The following is a 14,472-nucleotide window of genomic DNA, read 5'->3' on the forward strand; positions in this document are numbered from 1 at the left end:
CACCTGATAATGTAAAATGCAACAACCGCTTCGGAAAGCAGTTTCTTCAAAAAGTAAACACATGACATACAACCAAGTCATTTCCCTCCATGGTACTTCGTAGGAGAAATGCAAATACACCTGTACAAATACATGCACACAAATGTTCACAAAAGCTTTATTCATAACATTCCAAAACAGGAAACACTCCCAGTATCCATCAGATAGGAGAAAGGATAAGCAAATTGTGGTATGTTCATATAAAGGAGTAATACTCATTAACTGAAAGAAATAATCTACTGATATACTCAACAGTATGGATAATTTCAAAAAAATATACTTAGTGAAAGAAGCTATAAATAAAAAATATTCATGATTCTGTTTATATGAAGTTTGAAAGTAGATATTATCTGTCTAAAGTGAAAGAAGTCGTACTACTGCTAGCCTCTGGTAGCATAAGAAACTTTTATATCTTGAAAAGAGTGCGGATTTTATTATGCTTGATATGTGCATTTGTCAAAATTTAATTAACTGAATCCATGCATTCTCTTTTATGTAAATTATGCTTCAATAAAAGAGAAAAAGGCATTATTCAATATTGAAAAATGAATTCAGTTAAAACAAAATAATTAGTTTTAGTAGCATAGTAACACATGTATACCTGTGGCGGATTCATTTTGATATTTGGCAAAACTAATACAATTATGTAAAGTTTAAAAATAAAATAAAATTAGAAAAAAAAAACTCAAAAAAAATAATAATTTTATTATGGAATATTTTTCTTCTGGGGGGTTTCTGGTGAAGAAGGTAGTGACAAAAGAGAAAAAGAGCCCAAATGTACCTCAAAAACCATCCTCTGTAATTCGTTTCTTTCATTTTGCAGAGGGAGAGGATTTCAGAAGATATTGTAGAGATATAATGATATTTAAAATCTGTTAATAATTCTTGCTATCCCTTCTTGGGAGTTTTAGTTAATGAAAGCTGAGCGACAGAGTGTCAGTTTGGAGGAGACAGTGTTGAAAAGCTGTCATTGTCGTGTGAGAAATGCTGTCCTTCAGTTCAACTGTGGTCTTGAATGCCTTTCTTGGAGTGTAGGCAAAACATGGTAAACTGTCAGTGAATCAATGGCCCTTGTCCCAGATCTAGATCTTCTGAGGGGCACACTTGTGCATGTGAGAAAGTCCTATTCACTGGCATTTTAACTCCAAACTTCCAGCAAACTCTAAGAATTTAAAGCCAGAATCCAGGGATGAAATGAGATCTTTGTTTCTGAAGTTTAGAGCAAAAAGTTTTCTGACCTCTGATGAAACTTGCTTCGAAATGAAGGAATATCATCTTTAAAATATGCCATTTCTCCACAGGCCCACTTGGGTCTAAGTTAATTTCCAAATACAGTAAGAAAGTAAATGGTTGAGAATCTTTGTTCTAAGTAGTACATGTGGCAGAATTGATAAACTTGGTCTGCCTTAAAGGAGACAGAAACTTTGCTAACCAGAATGACATTTTTTAAAAAGTGGCAAAGATAAGAGCAAGGAAAAATACATGTGAATTATCTGAACTGAAATACATTTTATTTAATTTTTCTATAAAAGATTAAAGTTAGTGGGAAATAATCTGATAAAATAACCTATCAAACTGTCCCAAGAAGATAAAGGACTTATTTTCCAAAAGAAACTAAAAATCAAAGAACTAGACCTAATATTTTGCACTGACTGTTCATAACAAACATGTGTTAGTGTCACGAACTCCAGTAAATTATCACTTCCAATCTGGTTTTGCAGCCTCTCTGAGGAAAAGAGAAGATACTTATGGTTTTATCGCTTCTACTGCAACAATGAAAACTGCTCCCTTCCTTTGGTCTTGGGAAGTGCCCCTGGATGGGATGAAAGAACTGTTTCAGAAATGCATACCATTTTAAGAAGATGGAAATTCTCTCACCCTTTGGAGGCACTTGGACTTTTGACTTCAAGGTAAGAATTGCATTATAGGCATGATATTACTAACATGAAAATTTTGAAGAGAAAAACTGTAAGTCTCTATTCAATACCAATTCTGTTTATTTCCAATTTCAGTAGCTGTGGATATTAAATTTAGATAAATGTAAGCTGTGAATATAAATTTGAAACAAATCTAAACTATAATTGTGTCTTCTAAACTAAACTTGAAATAAAATTAATGGCCAGAGTTTCTTAAATGGGGAGTCTAGTTGCTCTTAGAGAAATAACAACCAAAAAATATTGAATAGGGAAAAATAAACTTCTCTACTTGTCCCTCTCTCAAAACAAAAGAGTCCTTAAAAATTGAAACAGTATCTTTTACTATTGAAATATTCAAAGCCAGGCAAAATACCCTGTTTATAGTAGGTGTCCAGTTAGTAAGACAATGATAATGATAACAAAATGAAAAAAAAAACACCTATCCCTTGTGTACTCTCTGTATTTTCCCTAGAATAAAATGCATGGTGGTTGAGAATCCGGTGGATAATGATGTCATCGTCTAGTTAAGAGGAAGCATGTGGGAACAAGTGTGATGTCTGGTTCTGGCTTGGGGAAGCAGCTCTTACTTGGCTTCTGCTTCACATTCAAAGCCAAGAAGAGATATTTTAAGTCTGTCTTCATGGCATCAGCACTGATGCCATGAAGAAAGTCTGCAATCTCTAGAGTCAGAGAAGAATTGTGACACTCAGTTCTGTTCTGAATTCTCTCTCAAGATCCTGATGGAGAAAGGAGGGAAAGAAAGTGCCACAAAGGGCTTTTCAAACAATTTATTTTGGTTTATTTTAAAATTCATGGCTTTTATAAAACTTCTAGGATGTGAAAGGAGGAGAAAGAAATTTTTTCCTATTATTCGTAGGAGTTACTAGAAGCTTCCTCTCAATCTTCCAAGTTCAAAATTTACAAATTATCTTAAAATTCTGTTTTTTTGTGCCTTGTACATTGAATATTTCTGTTTTCTGATGTCTTTCATTGATGACTGTGCACCCATATACCAACCTTCCTTGATAAATGATAGAACATAGATAGATACATAGATAGAGTTTGTCTTTTAGTTGAGCTTGCAGCTCTCCCCCTTTTTATAAGGCTTCTTCTACATGGACCTTCTTTGACCTCACTAAGTAACACTGCCCACATTTCCCTACTGCAGTGCTTTGTTTCTTTATGAATTACATTATACTGCAATGTTTTACACACAACATGTGAAACATGTGATTTACCCACATTAGAATGAGAGCTAGTTAAACCCAGATAGTTCATCATAGTGTTTCTGTTTCCCACAAGCTTAATAATACCTGAGACATAGTAATTACTCAATATTGAATCAATCATTCTCAAAAATTCATGATCACTATTTATACCTTATTTTAAAATAATATTTAAACTATATTATTTGAAGGAATCATCAATTATCTTTGTTTCTTACATTGCCTTATACAGTTGAATTAATTAATGAAATAATTACATAAGAAAATCAATTAACAATTGGTTTCATTGGAATTGACTTCCCTGGTGGCTTAGATGGTAAAGCGTCTTGCTTACAATGTGGGAGACCTGGGTTTGATCCCTGGGTCGGGAAGATACTCTGGAGAAGGAAATGGCAACCCACTCCAGTACTCTTGCCTGGAAAATCCCATGGACAGAGGAGCCTGGTAGGCTACAGTCCATGGGGTCCCAAAGAGTTGGACACAACTGAGCGACTTCACTTTCTTTCATTGGAATTACTTACAGTTCATACTTATATTTCAAGAAATTTCTGGAAGAAATGAGTTCCCATTTTCACCTTACTCTTAACCTCTTTTTCTGATTTAGATAAGAGTAGCCAACATCTAAAAAAAGTTTTTTTAATTCTAATTGTTTTTTAGCTCAAGTAAGACTTAGAAAAGTAGCAGTTGTTGTTTTGTCATTCCTGAACTGATTAGCTCAGAGAAAATTGTTTCAAAATATAAAGGTTAAAAAAAAGTGTGAAGGTAACAATTCACAGAATAAGAGAAGATATTAGCAAATCCTATATCTTAATAAAGGAATTTAATTCAGAATATATACTCATAACTCAATAACCAGAAAATAAATAACCTAATTTAAAAAAAAATGGTCAGAGGGTCTAACATTTCCTCAAAGAAAATATAGAAATGTCCAATAAGCATGTGGAAAGATGCTCAGCATCATTAATCACTAGGGAAATATAAATGAAAACCACATTAAGATATCACTTGACACTAACTAGGATGGCTATAATCAGAAAAACAATTACCTTTGGCAAGGATGTGAAGAAATTGGAAATCTCATATACTGCCCATGGGAATGTAAAACAGGGCAGCCAGTTTGGAAACCAGTTAGTCAGTTTCTTAAATACTAAACATCAAGTTAACATATGACCCAACAATTCCACTCTTAGGTAAATACTCAAGATAAATGAAAAATAGGCAGTTCTATTTCCAGTTTTTTAAGGAATCTCCACACTGTTCTCCATAGTGGCTGTACTAGTTTGCATTCCCACCAACAGTGTAAGAGGGTTCCCTTTTCTCCACACCCTCTCCAGCATTTACTGGAGAGTTACTCAGCCATTAAGAAGAATACATTTGAATCAGTTCTAATGAGGTGGATGAAACTGGAGCCTATTATACAGAGTGAAGTAAGCCAGAAAGAAAAACACCAATACAGTATACTAATGCATATATACGGAATTTAGAAAGATGATAACAATAACCCTGTATACGAGACAGCAAAAGAGACACTGATGTAGAGAACAGTCTTTTGGACCCTGTGGGAGAGGGAGAGGGTGGGATGATTTGGGAGAATGGCATTGAAACATATATAATATCATATATGAAATGAGTCGCCAGTCCAGGTTTGATGCACGATACTGGATGCTTGGGGCTGGTGCATTGGGACGACCCAGAGGGATGGTACGGGGAGGGAGGAGGGAGGAGGGTTCAGGATGGGGAACACATGTATACCTGTGGCAGATTCATGTTGATATACGGCAAAATCAATACAATATTGTAAAGTTAAAAAATAAAAAAATTAAAAAAAATGAAAAATAGGTTCCCTCAAAAATTTCTCCATGGATGTTCAGACCAGCATTATTTACAATAGCCAAAAAGTAAAAACAACTCAAATGACCATCAAATAATGAATGGATAGATAAAAAGTGGTCTGTCCATGCAATGTTAGAGTATTCAATGATAATAAGTGAATATTAATGTATGTTACAACATGAATGAACCTTGAAAACACGTTAAGCAAACAAAGCTAGTCACAAAAGACCACATGTTTTATGATGCCCAGATATAGGCAAATGAATGGAGATGGAAAGTAGATCAGTGATCACCTAGGGCCAGAGGAGTTTGGGGCAATGTAGAGAATGAGAACCAGTTGTTATGAGGTTTCTTTTGTGGTTATGATTCAGTAACTCTAGGAGGAAGCTAAAAGCCATTAAATTGTACACTGAGTGAATTGTATGGTATTTGTTACATCTCCATAAAACTGCTAAAAATACTTAAAGAATGATTGTAAAGGCAAAACTATTAATATGACTCTCTATTTCACTAAAGCCTAGTTTTTTATGGGATAACTTTTTTAAGTTTCTAAAGCATTAACTATGGCTTTTTTTTTTTTTTTTTTTTGGATAGCTTATTGTTCCATTAAGATGTACTTTGGTCTATTTTAAAGACGTTTAAATGTATTAACTAATATTTTCTTGTAAAGTTCATGGAATACTTTTTACAAAAATCTTTGTCAGCATGAAGCCTGCTTAGTTTTCTTGCTTATAGATAAAGAGGATTCACTAGATGGATTTCTATATTCTTTGATTGCTGATAACTAAGCTTCTCTACCTGAAGAGATGTTGAACATCTATTTGATTCTCTTAATATTTTAAGTATAAAGTTTAGATTTTCATTTAGTGCTCCCTTAGTACTCACTTTATTATCTATAATAACCCTATAAAACAAATACTATTATTATCCCAGTTTTACCTTTGAGGGAACTGAGGCTTACAAGGGTTAAATTGCCCAAATGGCACTTGTAAGTTAAGGAGCTAGAGTTAAATCCAGAGATTTGGAGCTTGCCATCCTCACCCTATAATTCACACCATTCCTACATAAATACATGCTGTTTGTTTATGTACTAAATATGTAAATAAAACTATCCTACAGTAGTTTGATTATAGTAAACAGCAGTACTTTCCCTTGGATGTTTCCACTTCACTGTGTAATTTCTTTTTTTCTGAATAATCAGAGTTTTAAATGTTATGAGGACTGGTTTCAGAATAGAGTGGGGTTTAGAAAGCATCAATCAAGGAACTTAGTAGAAACTTGATTTATTTGCACATTGAACAGTTCCTTATCATGCATCAATAAAGGTCACTGAAAAGGTTGGAGTGTTTCCACTGTACTCATCCTCCAACTCCCACTCTCAGTTTAACAGAACTGTTAAAAAACTTGAGGACAGGCTGTTTCAAGAAATGAACCTTTCAACTTCTCTAAATTCAAAAGCTGACTTCTCTGAGAACAAACAGTATGTGCTAACAAGTAAGTTGTCAGAGTGAGTTCTTCAGAGGTCTATATTTTGTCTCCATTGAATAATCTATTTTTTTCCAGTGGCTTAACCTCCTGAGAACTGACGTGCTCCATTTCTAGCTCAGATAATTTTTAATATTGCTGATTACTTAATCCTGTTTGAAGATTCACCACCTCCTGCTGGCTTCTTTTTAGCAAGAAACATGTTGATATTTGATTTAGCTCTTGTGGGCCATAGGGTGTTAATATTTCCACAGCTGAGCGTTAACAGTGTGTTCAGCGGGTACTGATACTTCCATTAGAGAAGGCGGTGCTGTCAGAATACCAGAGACCAAGGGCTAAGGTCTGTAGTTCTTGGCAGATGGTTGCTATTTTCTTGAACCCTGGTGCACAGACACAACTATTCAACTACTAATAATAAGCAGAAATTACCCAAGGAATTAGAAGGCAGTTCAAAGAAAGCATTCATTTAAAAATAGCAACTCTGAATTAGCATCAGAGGATTACATCAGAAGCTTAAATAAAAATTTGACAAGGTACTAGAACTTCCTATCCTACATGAAGTGAAATTATTGTCTTGCAGAAACAAGAGCAATACTTAATAGGCAGTGCCTTAGCTTTGAAAATCAGTTTCCCTGGAAAAATGTCCCACAAAAATGTTTGCATCAAACCGCTGTATTCTTTATTGTAGAGATTAATGTACTAAAGTCATTCTTAACTACCATTGTAAGCAGGCCAAAGAGAATATGGAAAAGGTAGACAGCTATAACTTCCACATTTGACTAAACAATCAACTAATAGATGATGATGTATTCTTTCCATTTATTTTTTGAGCAAAAATATGTATATATGGAAACTGGCACACAATGAATCAAAGAAGCAGAATAGGACACAGCAACTGTGTTTAAAGAACATACACTTCAGAGGGAAAGACTCAAACTGAAGATCACCATACAATGTTCTCCAGACTATAATCATAGTGTTGAGTGCTGTATGCCTCCAAGAAAGAGAGAGGCAGATTCTCTCAGAGAATGTAAGAAAAGGTTTGGAAAGGAATTGAATTCTGACTTGAAAAATTCATAGGCATTTCCTGAGTGGAGTAGAGAGGAAATGGAATTCCAGAAAGAAAGACTAGATGGTCAAAGTTATGGAAGTTCAGAGAATAATGAGAGATTTACTATAATATTATAAAGGAATGGTACTAGGAGACAAAGTTGAAAAGGCTGGTTCAGTTTAGATCATTTGGAGCTCTATAAGTCAGGCAATTATTCATAACTAACTTTATGGCAGCCCATGGAATCTTAAAAATGGGACTCAAGCAGTCTGATTTATTTTGTACAAGGATAATTCTGTGCATTAATGCAAAGTGTGGACTGTAAAAAAGAATAACAGCAAGGATATTAGATGTAGGTATAGAAATAGTCTACTTGAAAAGTGGTCTGGGCCTGCTCTAAGCATCAGTAGAAATTTACAGAGCAGACTGGAGAAACATTTCAGAGGAAAGTGAACAAGAGAGGAAATAAGGAAGACTTTGAACTTTCTGATTAGGTAAATGATAGATAATTACATCATTAACCAAGACAAGAGTTTTGGATGAAAGAGCAAATTTGGGTGTTGAAGTTGGATGCCATCTTCAAGGCCTCAAAGAGGAAATGGAGAAAACTAATTTGTGCCTCTTGGAATAAGATTGATCGTAAAGGTGAGAAGATCACTAAAGTTGGAGGAGGTAAGAGAAAGATTTTAATGTTTGGACTTCTTATGTTTGTTTAAATAAAAAAGCTCCAAGCATGTTTACAAACTGAGATGAAAGATGCATGAAGGGAAGGAAGCTCAGAAAACAGGGATGGGTGAAGAGACAAAATGAGATGACCCCAACACCCAACAGACTGGACCAAAAATGAAAATAGAGCTGTTATCAAGGAAAGAGAGTAACTTGTTCCTCTCAGTTGGGAGGGAAGGGAATATATGAATAGAATTATAGGTAACTATGGATACGGAGAAAGGAGTACAACAAGGCTGTATATTGCTACCCTGTTTATTTAACTTATATGCAGAGCACATTATGCGAAATGCTGGACTAGATGAGTTACAAGCAGGAATCGATTGTAGGGAGAAATATCAACAACGATATGCAGATGATACCACTCTAATGGCTGAAAGCAAAGACTAACTAAAAAGATTCTTGATGAAGGTGAAAGAGGAGAGTGAAAAGGCCGGCTTAAAACTCAGTATTAAAAAAAATTATGATCATGGCATCCAGTCTCATCACTTCATGGCAAATAGAAGGGGAAAAGGTGGAAGCAGTGACAGATTTTCTCTTCTTGGGCTCTAAAATCACTGCAGATGGTGACTGCAACCATAAAAGCAGAAGACGATTGTTTCTTGAAAGGAAAGCTATGACAAATCTAGACAGTGTATTAAAAAGCAAAGACATCATTTTGCTGACAAAGGTCCATATAGTCAAAGCTTTGGCCTTTCCAGTAGTCATGTGTGGATGTGAGAGTTGGACTATAAAGAAGGCAGAACACTGAAAACTTAATGCTTTCAAACTGTGGTGCTGGAGAAGACTCTTGAGAGTACCTTGGACAGTAAAGAAATAAAACCAGTCAATCCTAAAGGAAGTAAACCATGAATACTCATTGGAAGGACTGATGCTGAAGCTGAAGCTCCAATGCTTTAGCCACATGATGAAAAGAGCCAACTCCTTGGAAAAGACCCTAATGCTGGGAAAGATTGAAGACAGAAGGGGAAGAGGGCAATGGAGGATGAGATGGTTGGATGGCATCACTGATCCAGTGGACATGAACTTGGGCAAACTCCGGGAAATGGTGAAGGACAGGGAGGCCTGGCGTCCTGCAGTCCATGGTGTCTCACATGAAGACAGAGTCAAAGTGATATACTGAGAATGAAGAACTTAGAATTGTATAAACCAAAGACATGAATCTTACCTTTGTGCATTTTTGAAGAGTTTATGGAGTTGCTTCCAAATTTCACAGTTGACAATACAAGCTTTGAAATCAGACATTTCTGTCTCTGTCACTTATTAATGAAACACTTCGTTCAAGTTTTTATTTTTTTTCTTTTATTTTAGTTTTATTTATTTACTTTACAATATTGTATTGGTTTTGCCATACATTGACATGAATCTGCCATGGGTGTACATGTGTTCTCCATCCTGAAACCCCTCCCACCTCCTGCCAATGGGAGTAATAAGTATCATGCATTGTACCTTACAGGATAAAGTACTTATGAGAACTTTCAATAAATGCTACCAGTCAGTCTTGTCAACATCATCTTCTTCCTGGTATCTATGTTTTTAAGAGTGTTTACAGTTTACAGATTTTTTTCAATGCTAAATTGTAAATATCATAAAGTCACGGGAACAATTTCGTTTCTAGTAAGATTCACTAAGCTTAAATTCACTTGTCAAAACGTATATGGTAAAAGAGCAAATTTATATTTGAAAATTGAATAGTGACTTATAGATTACTTATTAAGCACTTTCAAAATATTATATGATTGACCTACAAAACAGTCTCTATAATATTGTTACCATCATGTGCAGTTTCCCCCACTTTATGGATTTCCACTTTATAAATAAAGAAATTGATATCCAGTTTGTTTATTCATTCACTCAGTAGATACTTACTGATGGCCTGTTCATGTTAGACACTTCTTTAGGCTCTGAAGCTAGCATGTTAAGCAAAAAGAAACATAGTCCTGCCTTTATGGAGTTGTAGTCCACTGGAAGTGGGGAGAAATAGGCCCTTACCAAATTATAAATGTAAAATAACAGGTGTCATAACAGCTCTGAGAGAAGTACATGGTTCCATGATAACATAAAATGAAGGACCCAAATCTTTCTCCAGAGTGGGAAAAGTCTTCCCTGAGGAAGTTTTATGTTTGATTGCATATCTAAGATGAGTGAAAATGAACTGGTGAAAGGGAAGATAAGAGAAGAGTTCCATGGGAAGACGGGAGCTAGGAAATGCAGAAACTGCATTTAGGAAGTGAGAAGAGAGCCTACTGTGAGCAAGAATTCCTTAGAAGAAATGGAGTAGCCATCATAATCAACAAAACAGTCTGAAATGCAGTACTTGGATGCAATCTCAAAAACAACAGAATGATCTCTATTCATTTCCAAGGTAAACCATTCAATATCACAGTAACCCACACCTATGCCCCAAACAGAAATGCTGAAGAAGCTGAAGTTGAATGGCTCTATGAAGACCTACAAGACCTTTTAGAACTAACACCCAAAGGGTTGTCCTTTTCATTATAGGGGACTGGAATGCAAAAGTAGGAAGTCAAGAAATACCTGGAGTAACAGGCAAATTTGGTCTTAGACTACAGAATGAAGCAGGGCAAAGGCTAATAGAGTTTTGCCAAAAGAACGCACTGGTCATAGCAAACACCCCCTTCCAAAAACACAAGAGAACACTCTACACATGGACATCACCAAATGGTCAATACTAAAATCAGATCGATTATATTCTTTGCAGCCTAAGCTGGAGGAGCTCTATACAGTCAGCAAAAATAAGACTGGGAGGTGACTGTGGCAAAGAATATAAACTCCTTATTGCCAAATTCAGACTTAAAATGAAGAAAGTAAGAAAATCCACTAGACCATTCAGGTATGACCTAAATGAAATCCCGTATGATTATTCAGTGGAAGTGATAAATATATTCAAGGGGTTAGATCTGATAGGGTTCCTGAAGAAGAAGGCAGAGATCAAGACCATCCCCCCAAAAAAGAAATGTAAAAAGGCAAAATGGTTGTCTGAAGAGGCCTTACAAATAGCTGTGAAAAGAAGAGAAGCCAAAAGCAAAGGAGAAAAGGAAAGATATACCCATTTGAATGCAGAGTTCCAAAGAATAGCAAGGAGAGATAAGAAAGCCTTCCTCAGCAATCAATGCAAAGAAATAGAGGAAAACAATAGAATGGGAAAGACTACAGGTCTCTTCAAGAAAATTAGAGATACCAAGGGAACATTTCATGCAAAGATGGGCTCAATGAAGGACAGAAATGGTATGGACCTAACAGAAGCAGAATATATTAAGAAGACATGGCAAGAATACACAGAAGAACTCTACGAAAAAGATCTTCATGACCCAGATAATCATGATGGCATGATCACTCACCTAGAGTCAGAAATCCTGGATTGTGAAGTCAAATGGGCCTTAGGAAGCATCACTACGAACAAAGCTAATGGAGATGGTGGAATCCCAGTTGAGTTATTTCGAGTCCTAAAAGATGATGCTCTGAAAGTGCTACATTCCATATGCCAGCAAATTTGGAAAACTCAGCAGTGGCCACAGGACTGGAAAAGGTCAGTTTTAATTTCAACCCCAAATAAAGGCAATGCCAAAGAATGCTTAAACTACTTCACAATTACATTCATCTCACATGTAACCCACTCTAGTATTCTTGCCTAGAGAATCCCGTGGACAGAGGAGCTTGGTGGGCTGCTGTCCATATGGTCGCACAGAGTCAGACACAACTAAAGCAACTAAGCATGCATGCATTGGAGAAGGAAATGGCAACCCACTCCAGTGTTCTTGCCTGGAGAATCCCAGGGACAGAGGAGCCTGGTGGGCTGCTGTCTATGGGGTCACACAGAGTCGGACACCACTGAACTGAGTTAGCAGCAGCAGCAGCACACGCTAATAAAGTAACGCTCAAAATTCTCCAAGCCAGGCTTCCACAGAACGTGAACCAAGAACTTCCAGGTGTACAAGCTAGATTTAGAAAAGGCAGAGGAACCAGAGATCAAATTGCCAACATCCATTGGATCATCAAAAAAGCAAGAGAGTTCCAGAAAAACATCTGTTTCTGCTTTATTGACTATGCCAGAGACTTGAACTGTGTTGATCACAATAAACTGTGAAAAAAAATCTGAAAGAGATGGGAATTCCAGGCCACCTGATCTGCCTCTTGAGAAATCTGTATGCAGGTCAGGAAGCAACAGTAAGAGTAAGACATGGAACAACAGACTGGTTCCAAATAGGGAACGGTGTACTTTAAGGCTGTATATTGTCACCCTGCTTATTTAACTTATATGCCGAGTACATCGCAAGAAATGCCAGGCTGGATGAAGCACAAGCTGGAATCAAAATTACTGGGAGAAATATCAATAACCTCAGATATGCAGATGACACTACTCTTATGGCAGAAAATGAAGCAAAGCTAAAGAATCTCTTGAAATGAAAGAGGAGAATGAAAAGTTGGCTTAAAACTCGACATTCAGAAAATCCGGTCCCACCACTTCATGGCAAATAGATGGGGAAACAGTGGAAACAAGAGATACTTTATTTTTGGGGGGCTCCAAAATCACTGCAGATGGTGACTTCAGCCATGAAATTAAGAGATGCTTGCTCTTTTGAGGAAAAGTTATGACCAAGCTAGACAGTATATTAAAAAGCAGAGACATTACTTTGCCAACAAAGGTCCATCGAGTGAAAGCTATGGTTTTTCCAGTTATCATGTATGGATGTGAGAATTGGACTGTAAGGAAAGCTGAGTGCCGAAGAACTGATGCTTTTAAACTGTGGTGTTGGAGAAGACGCTCGAGTCCCTTGGACAGCAAGGAGATCCAACCAGTCTGTCCTAAAGGAAATCAGTCCTGATATTCATCGGAAGGACTGATGTTTAAGCTGAAACTCCAATACTTTGGACACCTGATGTGAAGAACTGATTCATTGGAAAAGACCCTGATGCTGAGAAAGATTGAAGGTGGGAGGAGAAGGGGACAACAGAGGATGATATGGTTGGATGGCATCACCGACTCAATGGACATGAGTTTGAATAAATTCTGGGAGTTGGTGATGGACAGGGAAGCCTGGCATCCTGCAGTTCATGGGGTCACAAAGAGTCGGACAGGACCGAGTGACTGAACTGTACTGAAGAGAGCTAGTGTGCCTGTAGTCCAGGGGAGGAGTGTGTGATGGAAAGATACCTTCATATGGAACTAGATCATGTTAAGGTCTTCTAAACAGGGTCATGTTAAGCAACTTCATCTTTATTCTGATAGCAACATGAAGGCATAAATGGTTCTTGGCGACAAAAAATTTTGAATTGATTTGCATCTTTCATGGAGGAGGCAATGGCATCCCACTCCAGTACTTTTGCCTGGAAAATCCCATGGACAGAGGAGCCTGGTGGGCTACAGTCCATGGGGTTGCTAGAGTCGAACATGACTGAGCGACTTCCCTCTCACTTTTCACTTTCATGCATTGGAGAAGGAAATGGCAACCCACTCCAGTGTTCTTGCCTGGAGAATCCCAGGGATGGGGAAGCCTGGTGGGCTGCCGTCTCTGGGGTCACACAGAGTCGGACACGACTGAAGCGACTTAGCAGCAGCAGCATCTTTCAGAGATTACTCTGGTTTCTGAGTGAAGCATGGATTTGGTGAAGGAAGCGTTAAGTAGATGAGAGAAGATGAGATAAGTTATGGAAGTAGTCCAAGGATCAGAGAATGGCAAGTCAGCCTTAGAAGGTGGTGTTGGTGGTGGTTGTTTCGTTGTTCAGTTGTGTCTGACTCTTTATGAAACCATAGATTGTAGCCCGCCAAGGTCCTGTGTCCATGGGGTTCTCCAGGCAAGAATACTGAAGTGGGTTACCATTCTGTTCTCCAGGGGATCTTCCCCACCTAGGGATCAAAGCCATGTCACAGGCAGATTCTTTACTGCTGAGCCACCAGGGAAGCCCTAGAAGGTGAGTGGTAATGCAATGAAATGAAGAAAACCAGAACATTTAGACATAAAAATGACAGGACTGAATGGGAAGGAGTAGTGAAAAAGAAGAGTACCAAGGATTATTCCCAGATCTCTATCTTTCGTAACTAAGGGGATAAAAGTAACATTCCCTAAGATGGGGCACACTGGGAGACACATAACCAATAGAAGAACAAGAACTATGTGGTTTAGACTTTGCATGTTGGCTTTGAGGTGTGCTTGAGATGACCAAAGGTGTTCAA

At 37.2% G+C, this 14,472-nt stretch overlaps 1 protein-coding gene across 4 annotated transcripts in view; it reads left to right on the top strand.

The window, feature by feature from the left end:
- Window positions 1–14,472, top strand: part of PIK3C2G (phosphatidylinositol-4-phosphate 3-kinase catalytic subunit type 2 gamma) — a 664,807-nt gene that overhangs the window by 354,318 nt on the left and 296,017 nt on the right. For all 4 annotated transcript variants that reach the window (XM_027541447.1, XM_027541446.1, XM_027541448.1 and 1 more), the window contains one exon: window positions 1,761–1,949. In XM_027541447.1, coding sequence (XP_027397248.1) covers window positions 1,761–1,949 — 189 coding nt within the window. The remainder of the gene's footprint in view (window positions 1–1,760; window positions 1,950–14,472) is intronic.

Source organism: Bos indicus x Bos taurus, chromosome 5 (assembly GCF_003369695.1).
Source record: "Bos indicus x Bos taurus breed Angus x Brahman F1 hybrid chromosome 5, Bos_hybrid_MaternalHap_v2.0, whole genome shotgun sequence".
NCBI classification, from domain to species: domain Eukaryota; kingdom Metazoa; phylum Chordata; class Mammalia; order Artiodactyla; family Bovidae; genus Bos; species Bos indicus x Bos taurus.